The sequence below is a fragment of the Lemur catta genome, chromosome X (genome assembly GCF_020740605.2).
Source record: "Lemur catta isolate mLemCat1 chromosome X, mLemCat1.pri, whole genome shotgun sequence".
Taxonomy (NCBI): domain Eukaryota; kingdom Metazoa; phylum Chordata; class Mammalia; order Primates; family Lemuridae; genus Lemur; species Lemur catta.
Window position 1 is genome coordinate 11,619,734 of NC_059155.1, and position 19,520 is coordinate 11,639,253.

General features: G+C 48.8%; 1 protein-coding gene across 1 annotated transcript in view; it reads left to right on the forward strand.

Annotated features, from left to right (window-relative positions):
- Positions 1 to 19,116, forward strand: part of FRMPD3 (FERM and PDZ domain containing 3) — a 65,431-nt gene extending 46,315 nt beyond the window's left edge. The window contains exons 15-17 of the mRNA XM_045537808.1: positions 3,298 to 3,442; positions 12,501 to 13,322; positions 15,153 to 19,116. Of these exons, the coding sequence (XP_045393764.1) occupies positions 3,298 to 3,442; positions 12,501 to 13,322; positions 15,153 to 18,211 (4,026 nt within the window). The 3' untranslated portion in view covers positions 18,212 to 19,116. The remainder of the gene's footprint in view (positions 1 to 3,297; positions 3,443 to 12,500; positions 13,323 to 15,152) is intronic.
- Positions 19,117 to 19,520: the final 404 nt, after the last annotated feature.

Genomic DNA, 19,520 nt, shown 5'->3' on the forward strand with positions numbered 1-19,520 from the left:
ATGCATCTCTCAGTCATTCATGCTCTCCAGGAGGCACTAGCCAATATGTAGCAGCTTGCTGGGTGGAAAAAGCAGGGCACAGGAGCCTTTCAGCCAGAGAGAGCGGCATAGGTTAAGGTATGAAGGTGTGAAAGATCAAGCGAGCTGCAAATGTCCTTGCTGGAGCATAGGATGAGGGACAGACAGGAGGACAGCACTGGCAGAGCTAATGGGAGATAAGGTTGGAGATGGAGGTTGGGTCCAGGTCCTGAAGGGCTTGTGTACCATGGTAAGGCAGTTGCATTTTATCCTATAGGTGATGAGCTAGTGAAAATTTTAAATGACAGTGAGACTGTACTTTAGAAAGACCCCTCAGATAGCAATATGGAGGTGAAGTGGAGCTAAGTGGGAAGAGACTAGAAGCAGAGAGCCCAATCAGGAGGCTATTGGAGGTCTTAGGTTAGTGTATCCCAACCTTTTCCATATCATGGGTACATGTCACAATTTGTATGACAAAACATACAAACAGAAGAGGCATACAAACACACACAGATAAGGCAGCTTGTGGCCAGAGGCAATAGGACCCAGAGGCTGAGGGGCTCAGGATCTCAGCATACTTGTCACCCATTCACACGTACCTTGGGAAGTTTTGGTCTGGGAGGAAGATGATAAGGTCTGAAATAAAGCAGTGGCAGTAGGGATGGTGGTGATGTCTGTGAATGCTCCTAAGGCCTAATGAATCTTGGGCCTTAATGGTAATGGTGGTAGCAGCCATCCACACCCAGCCTCTCTGTACCCTTCTGCCAATTGGTGGCAGGGGTGCAGTGGGAAGGGGTATCTGACTCTCTTCCCACCCCCAAAATCCATCCCCTTTCCATCCATTTTGTTGTATGTATGGTTGACCATTCTTTTGTGACTGAGAAGTGTTTATTAGCTTGAGATATAAACATCTCCTTTGTCCCTTCCTAATAATGACTCAAAAGTAATACCTCATCTCCAACCCCTTTCTCACTGGAGAAAAGAGCCATTGTTCCTCAGGGTAGAGACTGTTCCTTTTTCCTCACAATGGTATTGCATCAACTCTATAGGAGCATCGCTTACTTGTTGCCTGTGGGGCAGAGTCCAAATGCCTTACTGTGGCATGCATTGTAATTGGATGTACAATAATTATTATACAATTCAAGATAGTATTTGATCCGGCACAAAATTGTGTGGTATAGACATAGCACCATATGAGTTTGGAGATAGGAAAACAATTCAAGGGAGAAATAGACTGGAATTTTGGATTCGGCCACCATAGAGGTGAAAACTGCCACCCTGAGGGAGAAGAATTGACAATTGTAGCCTGAGCCTGGGGCATAGATAGGGTGGAGAGGTTCCACAGGAAGAGCCAGCCAAAGATGGTTAGAGATTACAGACCCAGAACACAGTGTCACTTCACAGAAACAGAAGCCAAGAGAAGAATTTCCAAAAGAGAAGGCTGTCTGTCAGCAGTTTGCTGTCTGTCAGCAAATGTAACAAGTTGAGATGTGTGATGAATAAATGCAGTTGTATCTAGCTGGAAAGAAATCTCACTTCTAGATCAGGTGGCAAACTATAGCCCATAAGCCAAATCCCACCTGCCTGTTTCTGTAAATATAGTTTTATTAGAACACAATCATACTCATTTGTTTAGTTTACAGATTATCCATTGCTGTTTTCACACTACATACAATGGCAGAGTTGTGACAGAAACTGTGGCCCTCATGGCCTAAAATATTTACTATCTAGCCCTTTATAGAAAATGTGCATCGACCCCTGATCCATATGAACTACATCAAAAGCAAGTATCTCACGGTTAAAAGAAAAAAAAATAAGAATATATGAACTACAAAGAATTCAACTCAGGCTGTATGTTGGGATCCAGGGAGACAGCAAAGAAAACTGGTACAACTTTATCTAACAACTGAGCTGGTTTGGATTCCGAATTGTTCCCCAGATGATAATGATACAGACAAAGGGGGCTAATCTAGTTGGTGACCAAGTTCTATCAAGTCTGTATGATGTTCCTTCCTTTATACTGGAATGGCCACTACCCTAGTGGAGGCCCTAATCACCTCTCCTATTGCAGCAGCCTCCTCACTGGTCAGAGAAGGGTCTCATTCCCTCTGCTTAATTCCTTCAGCTCTTAATGCCTGGTCTGGGAGCCCCAGGCCTAGGCAACCTATAGCCCCATGGCTCCCTCTTTAGTCAATCATCAGGGGTCTTTATCTGGAGACCACTGCCCTGTTCCAAGGAGAACACCCCCATAGCTGACTTCAGTCTGACCCAGGCTCAATCAAGCCACACTTTTTAAATTCTAGTACAGATATTAGGAAATTTTCTTGAAAAGGTGCTGATTTTTTTGTATAGCATTGCCTCGTCTTTGAAGCAGTTAACCCCCGGGCTAATCTGACTGATTTAGGGTTAGGAACAGAAGTCAACAGAGTATGCAAGTATTTTCCAAGGTGGGTTAAAAACAACTACAACAACCCTATTACCATGAGATGTTCTATAAAAATAAATAGATGTTTGTGGTCAGATAAACTTGGAATACTAAAGCCTTTCTTTTGAAGTTTCACAGTGCACATTAATATATTAAAGGGTCTTAAGAATTGCCATAGTAAAACTATCTGCATAGCTTCATTTAACTCTGTGTCACAAACACTTTTAACCAAGGAGCTCTTTTAAGAAGCACCAGTTAACATCATGAGGTGATGCTGGGAAACAGGGGAAAGGGGATAGAGTATGAAGCTCTGAGCAGGGCGGGCCAGAAACACTTTGGTCCAAAAGACACAGTTAGGACTTGATTCCAAATAGTATCCTCTATGTCCAAGGAGCTGTTCTGGGTATTGTAAGGGGGCATGTGGAGGTGAGCAAGAGATTATTCTTGCACCCAAGGAGCTTAGAGTCAAGAGTGTACCAGGCCATTCTGCAGTCTAGCCTAGACTCCCAGCTTCACCCCAGTTAGCCCACACATCTGCCAAGCTCTGACAAACACACATACAGCCAACACAGTAGTCACATGTTATATAATTTTAGTCATTTGCAGTAAAGGTGGTTCATTAAATGTATAATTAAAGGTTGATTTAATTTCGATACCTGGGTAAGAGTTTACTACAAAGAAATTCCCAGATCAGAAGAACTATTTGTCAGGCCATGTGCCTCAATTTGGGGTTCAGAAAGTACGGTTCTCATAGCTAAGCAAGCCATCTTTTCTTTGCTATCTATCATCCTTCCAAAAATGTACCTACCTCCCTCCTTTCCATGTCTTTATGTTTCTTCTCAATTCTCCTGCAGCCTCTGGTACTGTTGATGGAGTGGCCCGAAGCCACCAACTTTGCCTGCCTGATTGCGGGGTATTGCCGCCTCCTGCTGGATTCCAGGAAGATGATCTTTTCCAGGCCTGCCAACCAGCCTCTTCCACCTCCAATGAGCAAGGCAGGTAGGGCTCAGCCTCTGTTTTCAGAGTGCCAGAGGCCCTTTGGACCCTGGAGACACAGAGGGAGGAACTTCTATGCCTTACTGTTCACCCATGCCAGTGGTGCCTGGTTACCAGTAGCAGGCCTGTAGCACTGCATCCTACCTGGCACGCAGAGTGGGAAAGACACCTGACCTTCACATGTGTCTGTTCCACAAAGTATGCCTGTGATGACACATTGTGCTCAAGTCAGTGAATGAATGTACAATAAAAATAGCAAACAAGCAATAAATAGAGCCAACTACAGAGTTACATTGGCTCTAAAGCAAAGTTTTTGAGGTACAGAGATCTCAGGGAGATTCATGAGTGTTCTGGCTCAGTTGAAGTGGGGTTGAAAATGAAAATATAGCCAGGCGTGGTGGCTCATACCTATAATCCTAGCACTTTGGGAGGCCAAGGTGGGAGGATTGCTCGAGGCCAGGAGTGTGAGACCAGCCTGAGCAACATAGTGAGACCTCATCTCTACAAAAATAGAAAAATTAGCTGGCCATAGTGGCACACACCTGTAGTACCAGCTACTCAGGGGACTGAAGTGGGAGGACCACTGGAGCCCAGAAATACGAGGCTGCAGTGAGCTATGATCACACCACTGCACTCTAGCCTGGGTAACAGAGTGAGACCTTGTCTCAAAACAAAATTTAAAAAAAAAGGAAAGGAAAGGAAAAATAAAAAGAAAATGAAGATATAAGCTTTCTTTTTGTTCATCATGGTGAGGATCAACAGAGCTGCCTGAAATAAGGCTTCTCCTGGGCCCATGGAAGGCTCAGGTGGGGAAAGACTGTGCAGGCCCAGAAGAAGGCTTAGAGATAAGAGAGGATAGTCATGAAGAACAAGTTCAAGTACAGCCTACAAACAGAAAGCTTTCCAGTTAGGCAACTTAATGCAGCCACCTCTCTGAGCTATCCTGGTCATGGCACACACAGGACCCTTAGAAAAAACCAGCCCAGTGCAGGCACTGCTGCTCAGAACTGAAGCAGGAAGAGGAGAAAGGTGACTCAAAGGGAAGGTGCTCCACATATCAGACTTAAGGCTCACGTATACACAGTAACTGCTCCCCCACCCCAGCACCCACACATCATAGGCGAAGGTGAGTCTGACACCCAGTAGTCACCCTCCTCACATGCTGAATACTCTCAACCCATTTGCTCGCTGCTTGGCTATTTCTTCTCTCTTCAAGGCTGTCTTGGTTTTGAGTAGTCACATCTGATGGAAATTGAGGTGTCTGAGAGTAGAAACACACTCCCGATGGATGACCCAGCACCCAGAGGGCTGTGGATCCCCACACACATCCTCTCACCTCATTGTCTCTTCATCACAACCATCATGACAAGCCCAAGTTTACGTCTCATGACATTGTCTGCAGGAATTAAATGGCAATCCACCAACACAGATTTGGGAAAGGATAGGTGGCCCCCAGGCATATGAAGGAAGCTCCACATAGAAAGGCAAAGGAACGGACTAAAACTAGGAAGACAACAGGGGGTGAGTTGCTGCAAGTCTCCAGGTGAATAGCTCTGAAGAGGTAGCCATGCTAGCAACCCTCCGGATGGCCAAATGATGGAAAAGCCCATGTTAGCATTATCAGTGTCACCTGTGGCCCTCCTCTATACTCGCATCCAAGTAAACTATATGTCTTACTGAGCAGGGTAGAGAAGGAGAAAGGGAAAAGGGAGGGCAAAAGGAACAACCTGGAGCCCAGTCAAGGACCACATGTGGCAGTGAGGGTTGTTTGGGGGGAACCACTTTCAGAAGGCACTGGGGGTGACTCTGTAGCCCCACCCCGCCCAAAAAAGGGTTTCTGTCATCTCATCAGAACCGTAGCCAATGCGGGCCCCAAGTATTCCCCTTGCTCTGGGGATAGTGGCACCCAGCGAGAGACACAGGCTTCCTGTGTGCCCTGCAGCCTCTCTGGACACCTTCCATGTTGTGCCCCTGTTGCTTTTCCAAAGGCAGATCTGTTTCATTGGATTCTCTATGGGTTGGCATGGCTTTAGAACCCACCTCCCTGATTCCTGAGAGCCCCCTTGGGCCTGCAGAGTGATGGGGCTCAAGCTGCCTCTAGCACAGGGCCTCTGTGTCTATGCAGGAGCCAGAGGGACCACTATGGTGTCTCCACTGTTTGTAGTGCTTCTCCTTCTTGGGGTGGAAGCAGTCAGCTCAGGGGCAGAGGCATATGGAAAGCCTCTGCTCTTCCTTCCTCATCTCTTCTGCCCAGAAACATGAGAACTTAAACTTGCCATTACTTTCCCAGGTGCTTGGTTCAATGCTTGGGCCCAGTTTCTTGGCATTTTAGACTGTTAGATGCTCTTGGTGGGTGGGGTGAGGTACAGCGAGCCTCACAGCTCTGCCCAACTTCACTGAGCTGCCACTACCCCAGCAAAGTTCTAGGACTGGTGGGCACATCTTGTCTCATGACCCCTAGGAAGGGAAGGGCACCACTGAAGAGACCTCAGCTCAGGTTCCAGTGTAGGAATTATCAGTTCCAGGTCCTGTAGACCGTTAGGACCTAGGTCCAAAGTTAAGATGTGTTTCCTCCATCAGCCCTCACGTTCATCCCAGAACAGAAGCCCCAGTGCCAACTGTTGTGCTTTAGCAAAGGCCCGTAGGGAACAGGCATGCTCCCAACCTCATCTGGACTTTAACCCCAGAGTCCAAAGCCCCAGCCCACTCCGGACCTGGACTCTGTGGAGGGAGGAAGAAGTCAGGCCAGCTCTATATTATTGTCCCACGGTAGCTGCTGGCTGCCAGCCAGCCCAACTCGGCACTCAGCCTACTGGGCCTAAAGGATGCTATTAAACCAGCAACTGGGAAAGAGAAAGCATCATCTTCCTTCAAGTCCCAGGAAAAAAGGAGAATAGGGACATGGCGGGAAAGTGATTCCCTCTTGGTTTTTATCAGTAGCTTCACCAAAGTAGCTACTTCACTTACTCATGTGGGAATACAGATGATTAAAAGGATAGTGCCAGCACAGTAAGTGCCCTTGTGTTTATATAACAGAAATTCAACAGATAGAGCAGCACCTGGGTTCGAGGGCCCAGAAAGGCTCTGAGCTTAGAGAAAGGCCCAGACAAATGCCAATTCTCCATCTGTACTGAGGCAGTGGGATACTCAGAGGCAGCTACTATCTCTCTGTGGCCCTGAGCTCCCTGTATCCTGGGGGAATCCAGGAAAATAAAGCTTTGGGGGCTCCAGCTGGGGGCTCTGTTGGAGGAACTCACTCTATATTTTCTACCATGGTTAGAAAAGAGTTTGATCTGGTGAATTGAGCATTCTGGTTAATGGCTAGTATATATACCATGCATGGCTTATCAGTTTTCATGTAGTTAAAACCCAGCAACATGCACAGAGCACTAAAGTTCCACTGAACATAATGGACTTTTTTTAGGATTCAGAAAGACCATGTGGTCCTTGTCATCTTTATGACCAATGATCACTGAACTACAGAACACAGCAGGGTCAAGTACTAGAATGCTGGTTGAGTCTATGTCGTACTGACTGTATGTTTGTTTATATATATATGTATATATATATAAACTGCATATATTTTCAACCATAACTCCAGTAGGATCACCGTCCTGTTCTTTGCAAGCATTTTTTCCTAAAGTCAGTCTTCTGAGTGGCTGAGTACAGAGGGATAGTCTAGGGCAACCTCCTTGGGGGAAGCTGATGAGTAATTTACAACATATTTGCAATCTGGGAAGCACACTGTCCCAGCCATCAGCCAGCTGCGCCTGGCATCACTGGCATTTTTAACCTTCTGCCAGGAGGAGATTTGGGCTTCTCCAGACACACTTTCTCCTCCGATCTGGAAATCACAGTACTAAACGGTGGGCTGGGAATCACCTGGCCTTGATAGTCTAGTGTAAGGAGATATTTCCATCTTGTAGGGAGGGAAACCACGCTTAGAACTCCTGCCCTTAACTGAGAAGAGTTGCCACCTACTGACTGGACATGCCCTGGGGAGCAACCTGCAATGGCAGCTTATTGCCAGGCCGATAATTCAGCTGTCTCATAGGTAGTTAGCACCTGGTGCATCCCCAGGACCTGAGGACAATGCCTTGGGGTAGAGAGATGACATGAACTAATAGTTCATACTCCTGGCTTGGTACTTCCCTGGAGCACTTATTCCCTAAGTCTCAGAGGCCTGGATGGAGGGTCATTAAATACTATTCCCCCGACTGATCCAGAATTCCCTAGAGACAGTAAAGCCCAGTAAGGCCTGAAACAAATCCACTCAATGTAATTACACTGAATGTGTGTTTAAAGGGGCAACATGGTTTGTGGAAAACTACAAGAACTTGGGATCAGAAGTCAAAAAGACTTGGCGTCCAGTCCCTGTTCTGCCATATCTTAGCTGTGTGATCATGACTAGGTGCCAGAAACTGAGTCTCAGTTTTCTCATCTGTAGAATGAGGACAATACTACTCATGAGGGATTTGACAGGACTGTGTCAGGTAAACCACATAAAGTCATTTCACAATGCAGAGCATTTTTTTTTTTTGCTCTTTTTATAAGGATTGAGAGTTCATCATGTGCATGTTCAGAGCTGTGCTTTTTTTCCAATAAACAGCTTTATTTAGATCTAATTTCTAAGCCATACAATTTACCCATTTAAAGTACACAACTCGGTGTTTCTTAATATATTTAGTATAGTCACAGGGTTGTACAACCATCACCACAATCTAATTTTAGAAAATTTTTGCTTATCAAAACAAACTATACCCATTAGCAGCCACTCCCCATTTCCCCCTAATCACCACCTAGCTGTAAGCAATCACTGATCTACTTTCCATCTCTATAGCTTTGCCTATTCTGGATGTTTCATATAAATGGAATCATACACTATATGGTCTTCTGTGGCTTGCTTTTTTTCACCTAGCATAATGTTTTCAAGAGTCATCCATGTTGTAGCATGTATCTGTACTTCATTCCTTTATATTGATGAATAATATTTTGTTGTATGGATATACTACATTTCCTTATCCATTCATCAGTTGATGAACATTTGACTTGTTTCCACCTTTTGGCTATTATGAATAATGTTGTTATAAGCATTCATGTACAACTTTTTATGGAGACATATGTTTTCCTTTCTTTTCAGTATATACCTAGGAATGGGCTTGCTGGTCAAATGGGAAAGTTTTCAGTATTTCATCTGAATCAAGTATGATGTTAGCTGTGAGTTTTTTATAGATAACTTTTATCATGTTGAGGAAGTTCCCTTTTATTTCTAAGTGTTCAGTGTTTCATCATGAAAGGGTGTTGCGTTTTGTCAAATGGCTTTCTGCATCTATTGAGATGATCATGCAGTTTTTTTCCTCTAGTCTGTTAATGGTGCATTACACGAATTGATTTTTAGGCATTAAACCAACCTTGCATTATTGCAATGAATCCCACTTGGTCATGGTTGAATCTGTCTTGGTCGTGGTGTATAATTATTTTTATATTTTGCTGAATTCAGTTTTCTGGTATTTTGTTGAGGGACTTTGTGTCTATATTCATAAGACATATTGGTCTGTAGTTTTCTTGTGATATCTTTGTCTGGTTTGGGGATCGAGGTAATACTGGCCTCATAGAATGAGTTGAGAAGTGTTCTCTCTTCTGTTTTTTGAAGGAATTTGTGAAAGTTTGGCATAAATTCTTCTTTAAGCATTTGATAGAATTCACCAGTGAAGCCATCTGGGCCTGGGCTTTTGGTGGGGGTGGTTGGGGAGGATTTCTCATTACTAATTCAATTTATTTTCCTGTTATTGCTGATTCAGATTTTCTACTTTCCTGAATCAGTTTTGGTAGATTGTATATTTCTAAGAATTTGTCCATATCATTTAGGTTATCTAATTTGTTGATACCACCTTATTCATCATATTCCCGCTTATAACCAATTCTACATCTGTAGGATCAGTAGCGATGTCCTCTCTTTCATTCCTAATTTTAGTAATTTGAGTCTTCTCTTTTTTTTTGCTTGGTCTATACAGCTAAAGGTTTGTCAATTTTATTGATTTTTTTAAATTAATTTTTTTTAAGGAACCAAATTTTAGTTTCATTGATTTTCTCTAATTTTTCTCTATCTTCTATACTTTACTATTACTTTCCTTCTGCTTGTTTTGGGTTTAGTTTGTTCTTTTTCTGTTTTCTTAAGATGGAAGATTAGGTTATTGATGTGAAATCTTTCTCCTTTTTTAATGTAGGCACTTATAGCTATAGATTTCCCCTTTAAGAACTATTTTAGCTAGATTCCATAAGCATTGGTATGTTGTATTTTCATTTTCATTCATCTCAAAGTATTTTCTAATTTCTCTTGTGATTTCTCCTTTGACCTATTGGTTATTTAACAGTGTTTTGTTTAATTTCCACTTGTGAATTTTCCAAAATTCCTTCTGTTATTGATTTCTAATTTAATTCTGTTGTGCTCAGGAAACATACTTTGTATGATTTCATTCCTTTTAATTTTTTTTTGTTGTTGTTGCCCGGGCTAGAGTGAGTGCCGTGGCGTCAGCCTAGCTCACAGCAACCTCAAACTCCTGGGCTCAAGTGATCCTCCTGCCTTAGCCTCCCAAGTAGCTGGGACTACAGGCATGCGTCACCATGCCCGGCTAATTTTTTCTATATATATTTTTAGTTGTCCAGATAATATCTTTCTATTTTTAGTAGAGACGGGGTCTCACTCTTGTTCAGGCTGGTCTCGAACTCCTGAGCTCAAATGATCTGCCCGCCTCGGCCTCCCAGAGTGCTAGGATTACAGGCGTGAGCCACCGTGCCCGGCCTCCTTTTAAATTTATTGAGGCTTATTTTATGGCCTAACATATGGTCTTTCCAGGGCAGTGTTCCATGTACATTTAAGAAGAATATATATTCTGCTGCTAAGTAGAGTGTCCTATAGATTTATATTAGGTCTAGTTGGTTTACAGTATTGTTCAGGTCCTCTATTTCCTTGCTGACATTCTGCTTAGTTGTTGTATCTATTATTGAAAGTGGGGTATTGAAGTCTCCAACTGTTGTTACTGAATTGTCTATTTCTACCTTCAGTTCCATTTTTACTTCATGTATTTGGTGTTCTGTTGTTAGGTGCCAGCATTGTGCTTTTGTCATAGCTATAAGCTCTGGTGAAGGGCAACACTGCCATAGTGACTCTGTCAAACTGGAGTTTGAAAGGCATTTTGAAGTCTTGCTTTTCAGCAACTTGACTGCCATGATGAGCTATCAGGGTAATGGTTAAAATATGGCTTTTGAAGTCCCTCAGACCTGGGCTGAAATCTAGACTGTCACTTATGATCCATGTGACCTTGGGTGAGTCACATAACCATCTTGGTTGGTTTCTTTCTCTGTAAAATAGGGATAATGCTAATACCTATTTCATTAGGTTGTTGCAAGGATTAAATGGGATCATATGTAAGGAGCTTAGCCTAAGTTAGTGCTTGTTTGTCATCTATCTGCTGATAGCAGAGTGAATTGGCGTAGTCTGAGTATATTCTCATAGATAACATGGGGAGGGGCTCCTGAAACAGAGTGAGAGAGAGAGAAGCTATTCAGAGATAAAGCATTTACTATGAATAGTTCTCAGATGCACACACCTATCAGCATTAAGAGCTGTTGGTAAGAGTATTTACCACATGTATGTGTAGCAGACAGGGCTGGCATTGCATGAATACAGAAAAGGAATAAGATGTGAGGAATTATAAGAATGTTCTCAAAGCTAGACATGGTGGCTCACACCTGTAATCCTGACTACTCAGGAGGGTTAAGGTGGGAGGATCACTTGCGGCCAGGAGTTCAGGACCTGCCTGGGCAACAAAGTGAGACCAGGCCTCTTAAACAAAAAATTAGCTGGACTTGGTGGCATGCACCTGCCTATAGTCCCAGTTATTGGGGAGGCTGAGGTTGGAGGATCATTTGAGCCCAGGAGTTCAAGGCTGGCTGCACTGAGCTATCATCAACCTATTGCCATTGCCAGCCTAGGTGACAGAGAAAAACAGAAAGAAGGAAAGAGAGAAAGAGGCGAGAGAGAGAGAGAGAAAGAGAGAGAGAAGAAAGAAAGAAAGAAAAAGAAAGAAGAAGGAAAGGCAGCTCCCCTCACCCTCCTCCACACATGTACCTCTTGTCTATCTCCTAAACACTTTACACATTCTGATGTGGGGAATTCTAATAGAGTGTTACTCTTTTTTTTTTTTTTTTTTTTTTTTTGAGACAGGGTCTTCCTCTGTTACCCAGGATAGAGTGCCATGGCACAATCTAGCTGACAGCAACCTCAGACTCCTGGGCTCAAGCGATCCTCCTGCCTCAGTCTTCCGAGTAGCTGAGACAATAGGCGCACACCATTGTGCTTATATTTTTTGTAGAGATGGGCTCTTGCTCTTGCTCAGGCTGGTATGGAACTCCTGACCTCAAGGGATCTTCCTGCCTCAGCCTCCCACAGAGCTAGGATTATAGGTGTGAGCCCTAGAGCATTAGGGCGTGTCCCTCCATCAACAGTCCTCTTTGAAATGTAAACACTTGGGCATTGTATGTAGTCTGCTTAAGGCTTTAGTGACTTGTCAGATTTATTTCCTCCTGCTAGAGGAATTCCAAGATAACCCAAAAGCAGCAGAGCACTGGCAGTTGGAAGGGCTCTGAAAAGGGGTGGGGGCAGGACAGGAACAGTTCCAAGGGGGACATAAAACAAGTCTTGCCTTTTTAAGTATGTTTACAGCTGACAGTCAGGCAAAGGTGTCCATGTAAGAGTCCAGCTGTGCCCACATACCAAGGTGTTCACCCCACGCCCACCTCCCCCCATGCCTTTTCCCATTTCACAGGTGATGGGACTATTAGCAGCTCAGATCATTAGATTCTACTCACTCCACTTTCAGGGTCATCAGTGACATGGCTCATCCACTCCCCTTCCCCTAATCTCTAGCAGCCAGGTAATGCTTTCTCTTGGTACCTGCCACCCAACTGTGCTACAGAGACATGGGCCAGAGATGCCAAGGGAGCTCAGCTACAATCCTCAGCACCAGGGCTCAACTGTCCATTCTCTTTCCGGGTTTAGATTACATGCACAGCGCCCACCGCCCTGTCACTGGGGGCCACCTGGGGAAAAAGGAGAGTAGTTATGTGAGCAGCATGGGCACCAGCCCCAGGAAGTCAAGCCGCTGCACGCCCCCGCCTGCCGACTCTGAGCTTGTCAGCTTCTGCTACCTCCACATGCGGGAACAAAGGAAGGAGCAGGAAAGCCGGACGGATGTCAACGAGAACCTAATCTTCTTTGAGGAGACCAGGCCCCGGACCAAGTCTGACCCCACATCCAAAAGCTCTGGCCAAGGTTATGATGTGATCCCCGATGACTTTGATGCAGCCAGCCTAGACCATGAGCCTTGTGCCAGCAGGGCCCGGTCCTACACCTTGGACAATTCCCTTGGGGCTGAAGCCCTGAATTTCTACTGTGACTCTTGCAAAGCCAAATTCCAGGAGCAACTGGGCCCCCGCAAAGGCAGAAGGCCTGGCTCCTCTCGTGACAATATTGTAGATTTGATGTCCCTCCCACCACCTGGGAGTGAGGAGGAGGAGGAGGAAGAAGATGAGACAACTTCTCTGTTGCCTGCCATTGCCGCCCCACCCCCTGGCTTCCGAGACAACAGCTCTGATGAGGATGACCCCAAGCGCCGGGCTGTCCAGAGTCAGGAGCAAGGACGCCACCTGCGTGGGCTCCTGTATGATGAGATTCCAGTGACACTGATTGACAGTGTGCAGACCCGGACAGTTCGAGATCATGCTCAGGAGCTAGATGATGCCCTGGTGTCCACTCTGCAGGCTCTGGAAGCCCTGGCTGCATCAGAGGATGGAGCACACCCCCCACCCCCACAGACTGCAGGTAATGACCCATTCCTCTTCCCTTTTGACTCCCCCTCCTCCCTGCCAGGAAGGGCCAGCAGGTAACATTGTGTCTTCCCAAGCAGACGTCAAAGTTACCGTGGTGTGTCAGGGCAGTGGATGGGCCAGAGGTAGTTCAGATCAGGTCAGGGGAGCAGTGATGTTGCAGCAGGGATCAGCGACTCAGCTCTAGCCAGAGCTCTGGCTCTCGCCATTGCATCTCTTTGGAAATGTCTTGCAGATGGATCCCAGTGATTTGGGCCATGACAGCTACTGATCCAGGCCAGGATGGAGGATCAGAGAAAAACTGTGAGAGATCTAGAAGACAGGCAAAGAACATCCAGCATGCACATGATTGGAAGAAAAATGAAATGACCAACTCACCACCTAGGGCCCTGGGATGAGGGGAGCCAAGAGCTTTCACTGCTTAGTGCTGAGTCTTTATCTTGCCTAAGAGCATGGGCTCTGAATCAGAGGCACCCAAGTCCTGGTTTCTCCACTCACTGCCAGTGTGACCTTTGGCAAGGCACTTACTCTTACTGACACTTTTGTCGTCTTAAGTGGGTTTGATAGCAATAGTTATATCACATAGGGTTGTCGTGAAGACTAAAGGAGACCATTCGTGCAAAGTACTTAAACACTGCCTAGCACACAGTAAGGACTCAGTAAGCAGTAGCTATTGTTATTAAATATTAGTTGGTAGGGGAACCTCTAACATGCATGTAGACACATGTACATCCATCTTGTACACACACATCAGACATGTACCCATAGTCACACATGCATCTCTCCATACACATACACCTTAAGAAAAAGAATAGGTAAATGACGCAGCAACAGAAAAGGAATAGGGAGGAAGGAATATGAGAAAGCACGTGAGGCAGGGGAAAGTGTGGACAGAGACAGTGAAGGGATTGGGGTTAGAGGGAACCTGCCTGTATGTGAGGACAGCCTTGACATTGATCAGCCCCCATGTGTTTGCCCTCTCCCCCAGGGGCCAGCATTTCTCTTTGCTTAGAGCCCAGAGTGCCAAGCCCTAGCTGTTCCAGGCCCAAGGCCCACGTGCTTGCCAGAGAGAGGACAAGCTTGCTAAATGGCCTCAGCTGCAAGAACTGTAGGCAGGCCTGGCCAGATGAGGAGGGATAAGAGAGGGACTTCTCTTTGCCAAACCCTCTTTAGGACAATTAACAAAAATTTCCTAGCTGTTGAATCTAAAAATAGTGTTGATTAGCATATTGTTTTGCATGTGATTTGCATGGTAATTTGCCATCAAACTGCCCAGATCTTCTCCTCACCTCTTTTGTTTTTCTTTGGGATTCTAGCCTTTCATACCCCTCCTCACAGCATGCCCCTCTTTGTCCCCTCCACTCCTCCCACCCTCAGCCCTGCATTTCCCCCAGGTGTTCCCCAGCTTGAAATACAGCTGGCTAACCTTGGCCTCCATGCACTGTCTATACAGCCGGCCCTCCATATCTGAGAGTTTCACAGCCAACCTGAAATCAAAAATATCTGGGAAAAAAATGGATGATTGCGTCTGTACTGAACGTGTACAGGCTTTTTTTTCTCATCGTTATTCCCTAAACAATACAGTATGGCAATAATTTATATAGCATTTACATTACATTAGGCATTGTGAATAATCCAGAAACGATTTGAAGTATACAGGAGGATGTAGGTAGATGACATGCAAATACTACACTAGCATCTGTGGATTTTGGAATCCTTAGGGGTCCTGGAACCAATCCCCTATGGGTACCATGGAACAATTATATATGACCGGGAAAGAACCTGATCTTAGTAGGCGTAACAGGCCCTGTCCCTGTTCCTCCAGGTCTGATTGTGCTGGCCACGATCACCCCTGAGTCATCGCTGGACTCGGGCCATGAAACCAACTCTTCTGAGCTCACAGACATGTCGGAGATGATGTCGGCCATGAAGCAGCACCAGAACACCACCTACTTCCTGGCCCAGCACCTGAACAAGGACAGCCTCCTTGCGCGCAAGGACCTGCCCTTCCGGATCCAGAGCTGCGCAGCCCAGGCCGTTCTCACGGCCCCTTACTCTCTCGGGCGCCCGGATCCCAACCCATCTCTCCAGCCAGTCATGTCAAGCCAGAGCCCAGGCCCACCAGGCGCACGAAGGAAGCTGCCCCCACCAGACAGCCAGGCACAGGGAGAGCGGTCCTATTCCCTGGCAGTGCACCCAGCACTGTCCCCACAGCTCAGTGAGCAGAAGAATCTGAGCCTGCTGTCCCCAGTTCCTGAGGACAAAGGGCCTAGCCACACCAGGGCAGGCCTAGAGATGTCACTGAGGGCGACCACGCCATCTCTCAGTGAAGAACAGGTCTCTGAGCTGAGGGAGAACCTGCCTAAGGAAGTCAGGTTGAGCCCCAAGCTTATCCTGGACCCGAAGGGCAGTGTGACCCCAGCCATCATCTCAGCTGCCCTACAGCAAGTGGTTCACAGTAAGAGTCTAGCCACCCCTGCTGGGGCTTTGGGGAACCCCCCCAGCAGAGGGGAGAGAAGGCTGGAAGCCAGCGTGGGGAGGCCAGAAGTTAGCATGATGAGCAGCAGTGCCAATAAGAATCTGAAGTTCAAAACGAGCCCCGGTGCTCCAGAGACCTCACGGAATTCCCAGCAGCAGCTCTGCCCAGAGGTTTCTCCCAGCCCCAGAGCGCTCACAGGCAGCCGGGCTGACAGCCTGCACCTCTCCCCACAAGAGGACAGGCTGCCTGTTCAAAATTTTCCTCCCAAAAGCTATCATTTGCGAGCAAGTCGAGAGTCAGTGGGCAAGCAAGCTACAGGGGAGGTGGCAGCCAAAGGTGGGCCAGAGGGTGCTAAGCCTACCCTGCACAAGCAGGGCACCATCTCCAGCCAGGGAGAGAAGGGGCACCTGGAGAGCACCTCCAAAAGCAGCAAGCTTGAGGAGACAAGCCTGGTCCCCAGAGCTGGCTACCCCATGGTTCTAAAGAGCCCCAGCTGCCAGCCGCGAAGCCTCAGCCCCAGCTGCCAGCCGCGAAGCCACAGCCCCAGCTACCAGCCCCATGGCCTCAGCCCCAGCAGCCAGTCCCGAGGCCAGAGCCCCAGCTGCCAGCCTCGAGGCCAGAGCCCACTGAGGCCTCAGGCTGTGAGCCGCCAGGTGAGCACCATGCCCTCTAGGAAACTTGAGACAACGCTGAACGGCGCCCACTCGGCCTCTGAAGGCCCTGCAAAGCCCAAGTCATCCCGGGGTCCTTTCCGGCTACGCAATTTATTCTCTGCCACCTTCCCAACCCGCCAGAAGAAAGAGACAGATGAGCGGCAGGCCCAACTGCAGAAGGTAAAGCAGTATGAGCTGGAGTTCCTCGAGGAACTTCTAAAGCCACCAAGCCAGGGGGACCTGCCAGGCACCGAGTACCTGCAACCTCCGGCACCTGGCCGCTGCAGCTGCCAGCTCCGCAGCAGCCCTGTGCAGCAGGGGCCTGGCATGTCCCGCGAGCAGAGGCGCAGCTGCGACTGCAAGCGCATCAGCCGTGGGGGCCGGCCCCAGGCCGCCCAGACACCGGTGCCCAGCGTCCGAGGGAGGGAAAGGGACAGGGTCCTCCCTACCCAGAGGCAGCCAGAGGCCGGCCTAGGCTTGAGCCTCAGCAGCCCCAGCCAGGTCCGGCGCATCCGTTCCGACAGCCTGGAATCACGAGAGTGCCGATCAGACCCTGAGAGTGGCATCTCGTGCCTATCCACGTGTGCCTCGGGGGGCGAGTGTCTGGCAGCTTCCAACTACAGGAAACTGATGCGCCGCTACAGCATCAGTGAGCTAGACCAGGGTGACAGGGCCTCACTGACCTCGGACATCTACCCACACCCACCCCTGGGCATGCTGCCCCGGGAGGCCAAGGAGGTAGAGGCAGGCCTCCCCCTAGGCTTGGGTCCCAAAAGCAAGTCTCTGGAGTCACCGACCCTGGGAGACCCGTCCTATGTCCAGGTTGCCCCTGAGACCAAAGGCCCCAGACAGATGGCCGTGTTCTCGCTGCCTGAGGAGGTGTACCGGAGGCCTGCTGATCTGGACGAGGAGAGTGAGACCACCCAGTGCTGCTCCATCCGCTACTGCTTCTACTACCGCAAGTGCGACATAGCAGACGATGCCAGTGATGGCAAGGACGAACTCTCCTACTCCATCCCCATGAAGATTCTGCCCGGCATGAAGCTGAATGAGCAGGTGGTGCCTGTGGTGAGCAGGACCCTGCAGGTGCTGGATGCCGCCACCTGCAGCAGTCCCAGCCCCGAGGCCTCCCGCACTCAGGAGATTGACCTTCGGGTGTCCACCTTTGAGGGGAGCCTGGCCAAGATCAATGCCCTGCGTGCCCATGCCTACGGCCTCCCTGATGGCTTCCTGGCTGCCCGGATGGACACTAATGAGCTCCTGACAGTCCTGCGACAGTGCGTGGCCAGCCCCGAGGCCCGGGCCCCCAAGCCCTACGTCTCTCAGATCTCCGAGTACAAACTCGAGCTAGCTCTCAAGTTCAAGGAGCTCCGGGCCTCCTGCCGCCGTGTGGCCAATGTGGACAAGAGCCCAACTCACATGCTGGCAGCCATCACGGGCAGCTTCCAGGTGCTGAGCAGCCTCATTGAGACCTTCGTGCGGCTGGTGTTCATCGTGCGCTCTGAGGCGCAGCGCCAAGAGCTGCTGGCCAAGGTAGAAGAGGTGGTGAGGAACTACACCTTCCTGCTGCGCGCCGCTGAGGAGTCCACGGCCCGGAACCTTAACCAGCAGCAGCAGCAGCAGCAGCAGCAACAGCAGCAGCAGCAGCAGATGGCAGCAGCTACAGGGGCAGCCACGGGGCACCCACCAGGCTCCCCAACTTCGGCGACTGTTATGAGCACATTCACCCGCTCCTTAAAAAACCTTTATTAAGCAGGGCATCTGCCCAGCCTGTCCCCCTTCCCCAACCACGGCCCCAGGTTTGAGCTTTGTGGTCCTTGCAACTCGTGGTGAGTGTGCGTGTATATGTGTGTGTGTCTGCTGGGCCAGTCAGGGTCCAAGAGCCCATCAGTCTCCAGGGAGTGAAAACTCCCTTGACTGAGGCTCTCTCTTAAGGGCTGCAGGCCTTGCTGCCGCCCTGGGTGTCTTCACCCCTTCTCTGGCCTCTGGGCCTCACTGTGAGGGCAAAGGCCCCTCGTCACTCTGCCCACCGCAGAGCTGTTATTTTTTCTCTTCTCCAGGACTGAGAGGTGACATCAGGTTCACTTCCTGCTCCGCACTGGGCGCCAGGGGAGCCAGGGCCTGAATCAAGCAGACCCTCAGGCCTTGAGCTCCTCCTGGCATCTGCTCCCTCTCCCGGGAGCAGTAGCAGTAGCAGCAGGCCACAGTGCCGAGCTGAGGGGAGAGGGCACTCAGCCCAGATGTGCCCGCCCACCCTGGGCTCACACTCACCTGGCAGGAGCCTCCCCCAAGGGTCCGTGCTCATGCTCGGGTGGGATGTCTGCAGAGAACAGCTGTGCTGAGCTGTTTGTGGCCAGCCCAACAGGCTGGCAGGCTGGGGAGCCCTCGCCCCCAGGTCCAGTAGCTCCACACCAGCCATCCCCAAAGTGCCCTGCCCCTCACTGATGGGCAGGGCAGCTCAGTCCACTAGGGAACAAGTCTCTGGGATCACCCCACTCGTTTGGGTAAGGTACCTGGTAAAAACGTCTGCCCTGGGGTGACCCAGCACAGGCCTAGGAGCCCGCGCGGCCCAGCCCTGCCCAGCGCAGGGGCTGTCACTGCAGGCACGAGGCTCCTCTCTCAACATCTCTACCAGACAGACTGTCCTTAGGAGTTGACTTAGCTGTGGATTGGGGTGGGGGGTGGGGGGAGGGGGGCAGGGGCTCTGGGGTGGGGGGTGTTGATGACTATATCTTAAACTTCTGGAAGCTAGCGTGATATGTTAGTCCTGAGTATATGCTTTTGGCTGTGTATTGACCCTGTGGATTTGTCTCTCTAAGAAAAGAAGCTGAGCGCCTTACCCGGTGCAGTCCTGCACCTCTTTTTCCCTCTCTGGAGCCATCTGGAAGGGAATTCACACTGTTTAGCATCCATCTTGACACACACCTCCTATTGCCACCACTGCTGCCGCTGCTACCACCACCGCTGCCACCCCCCGCCCCACCCCACAACCTTCCTAGGAGTGAAGACACGGAGTCCCTACCAACTGTCACACTGTAGGGAACAAAGAAAGCCAATGTTT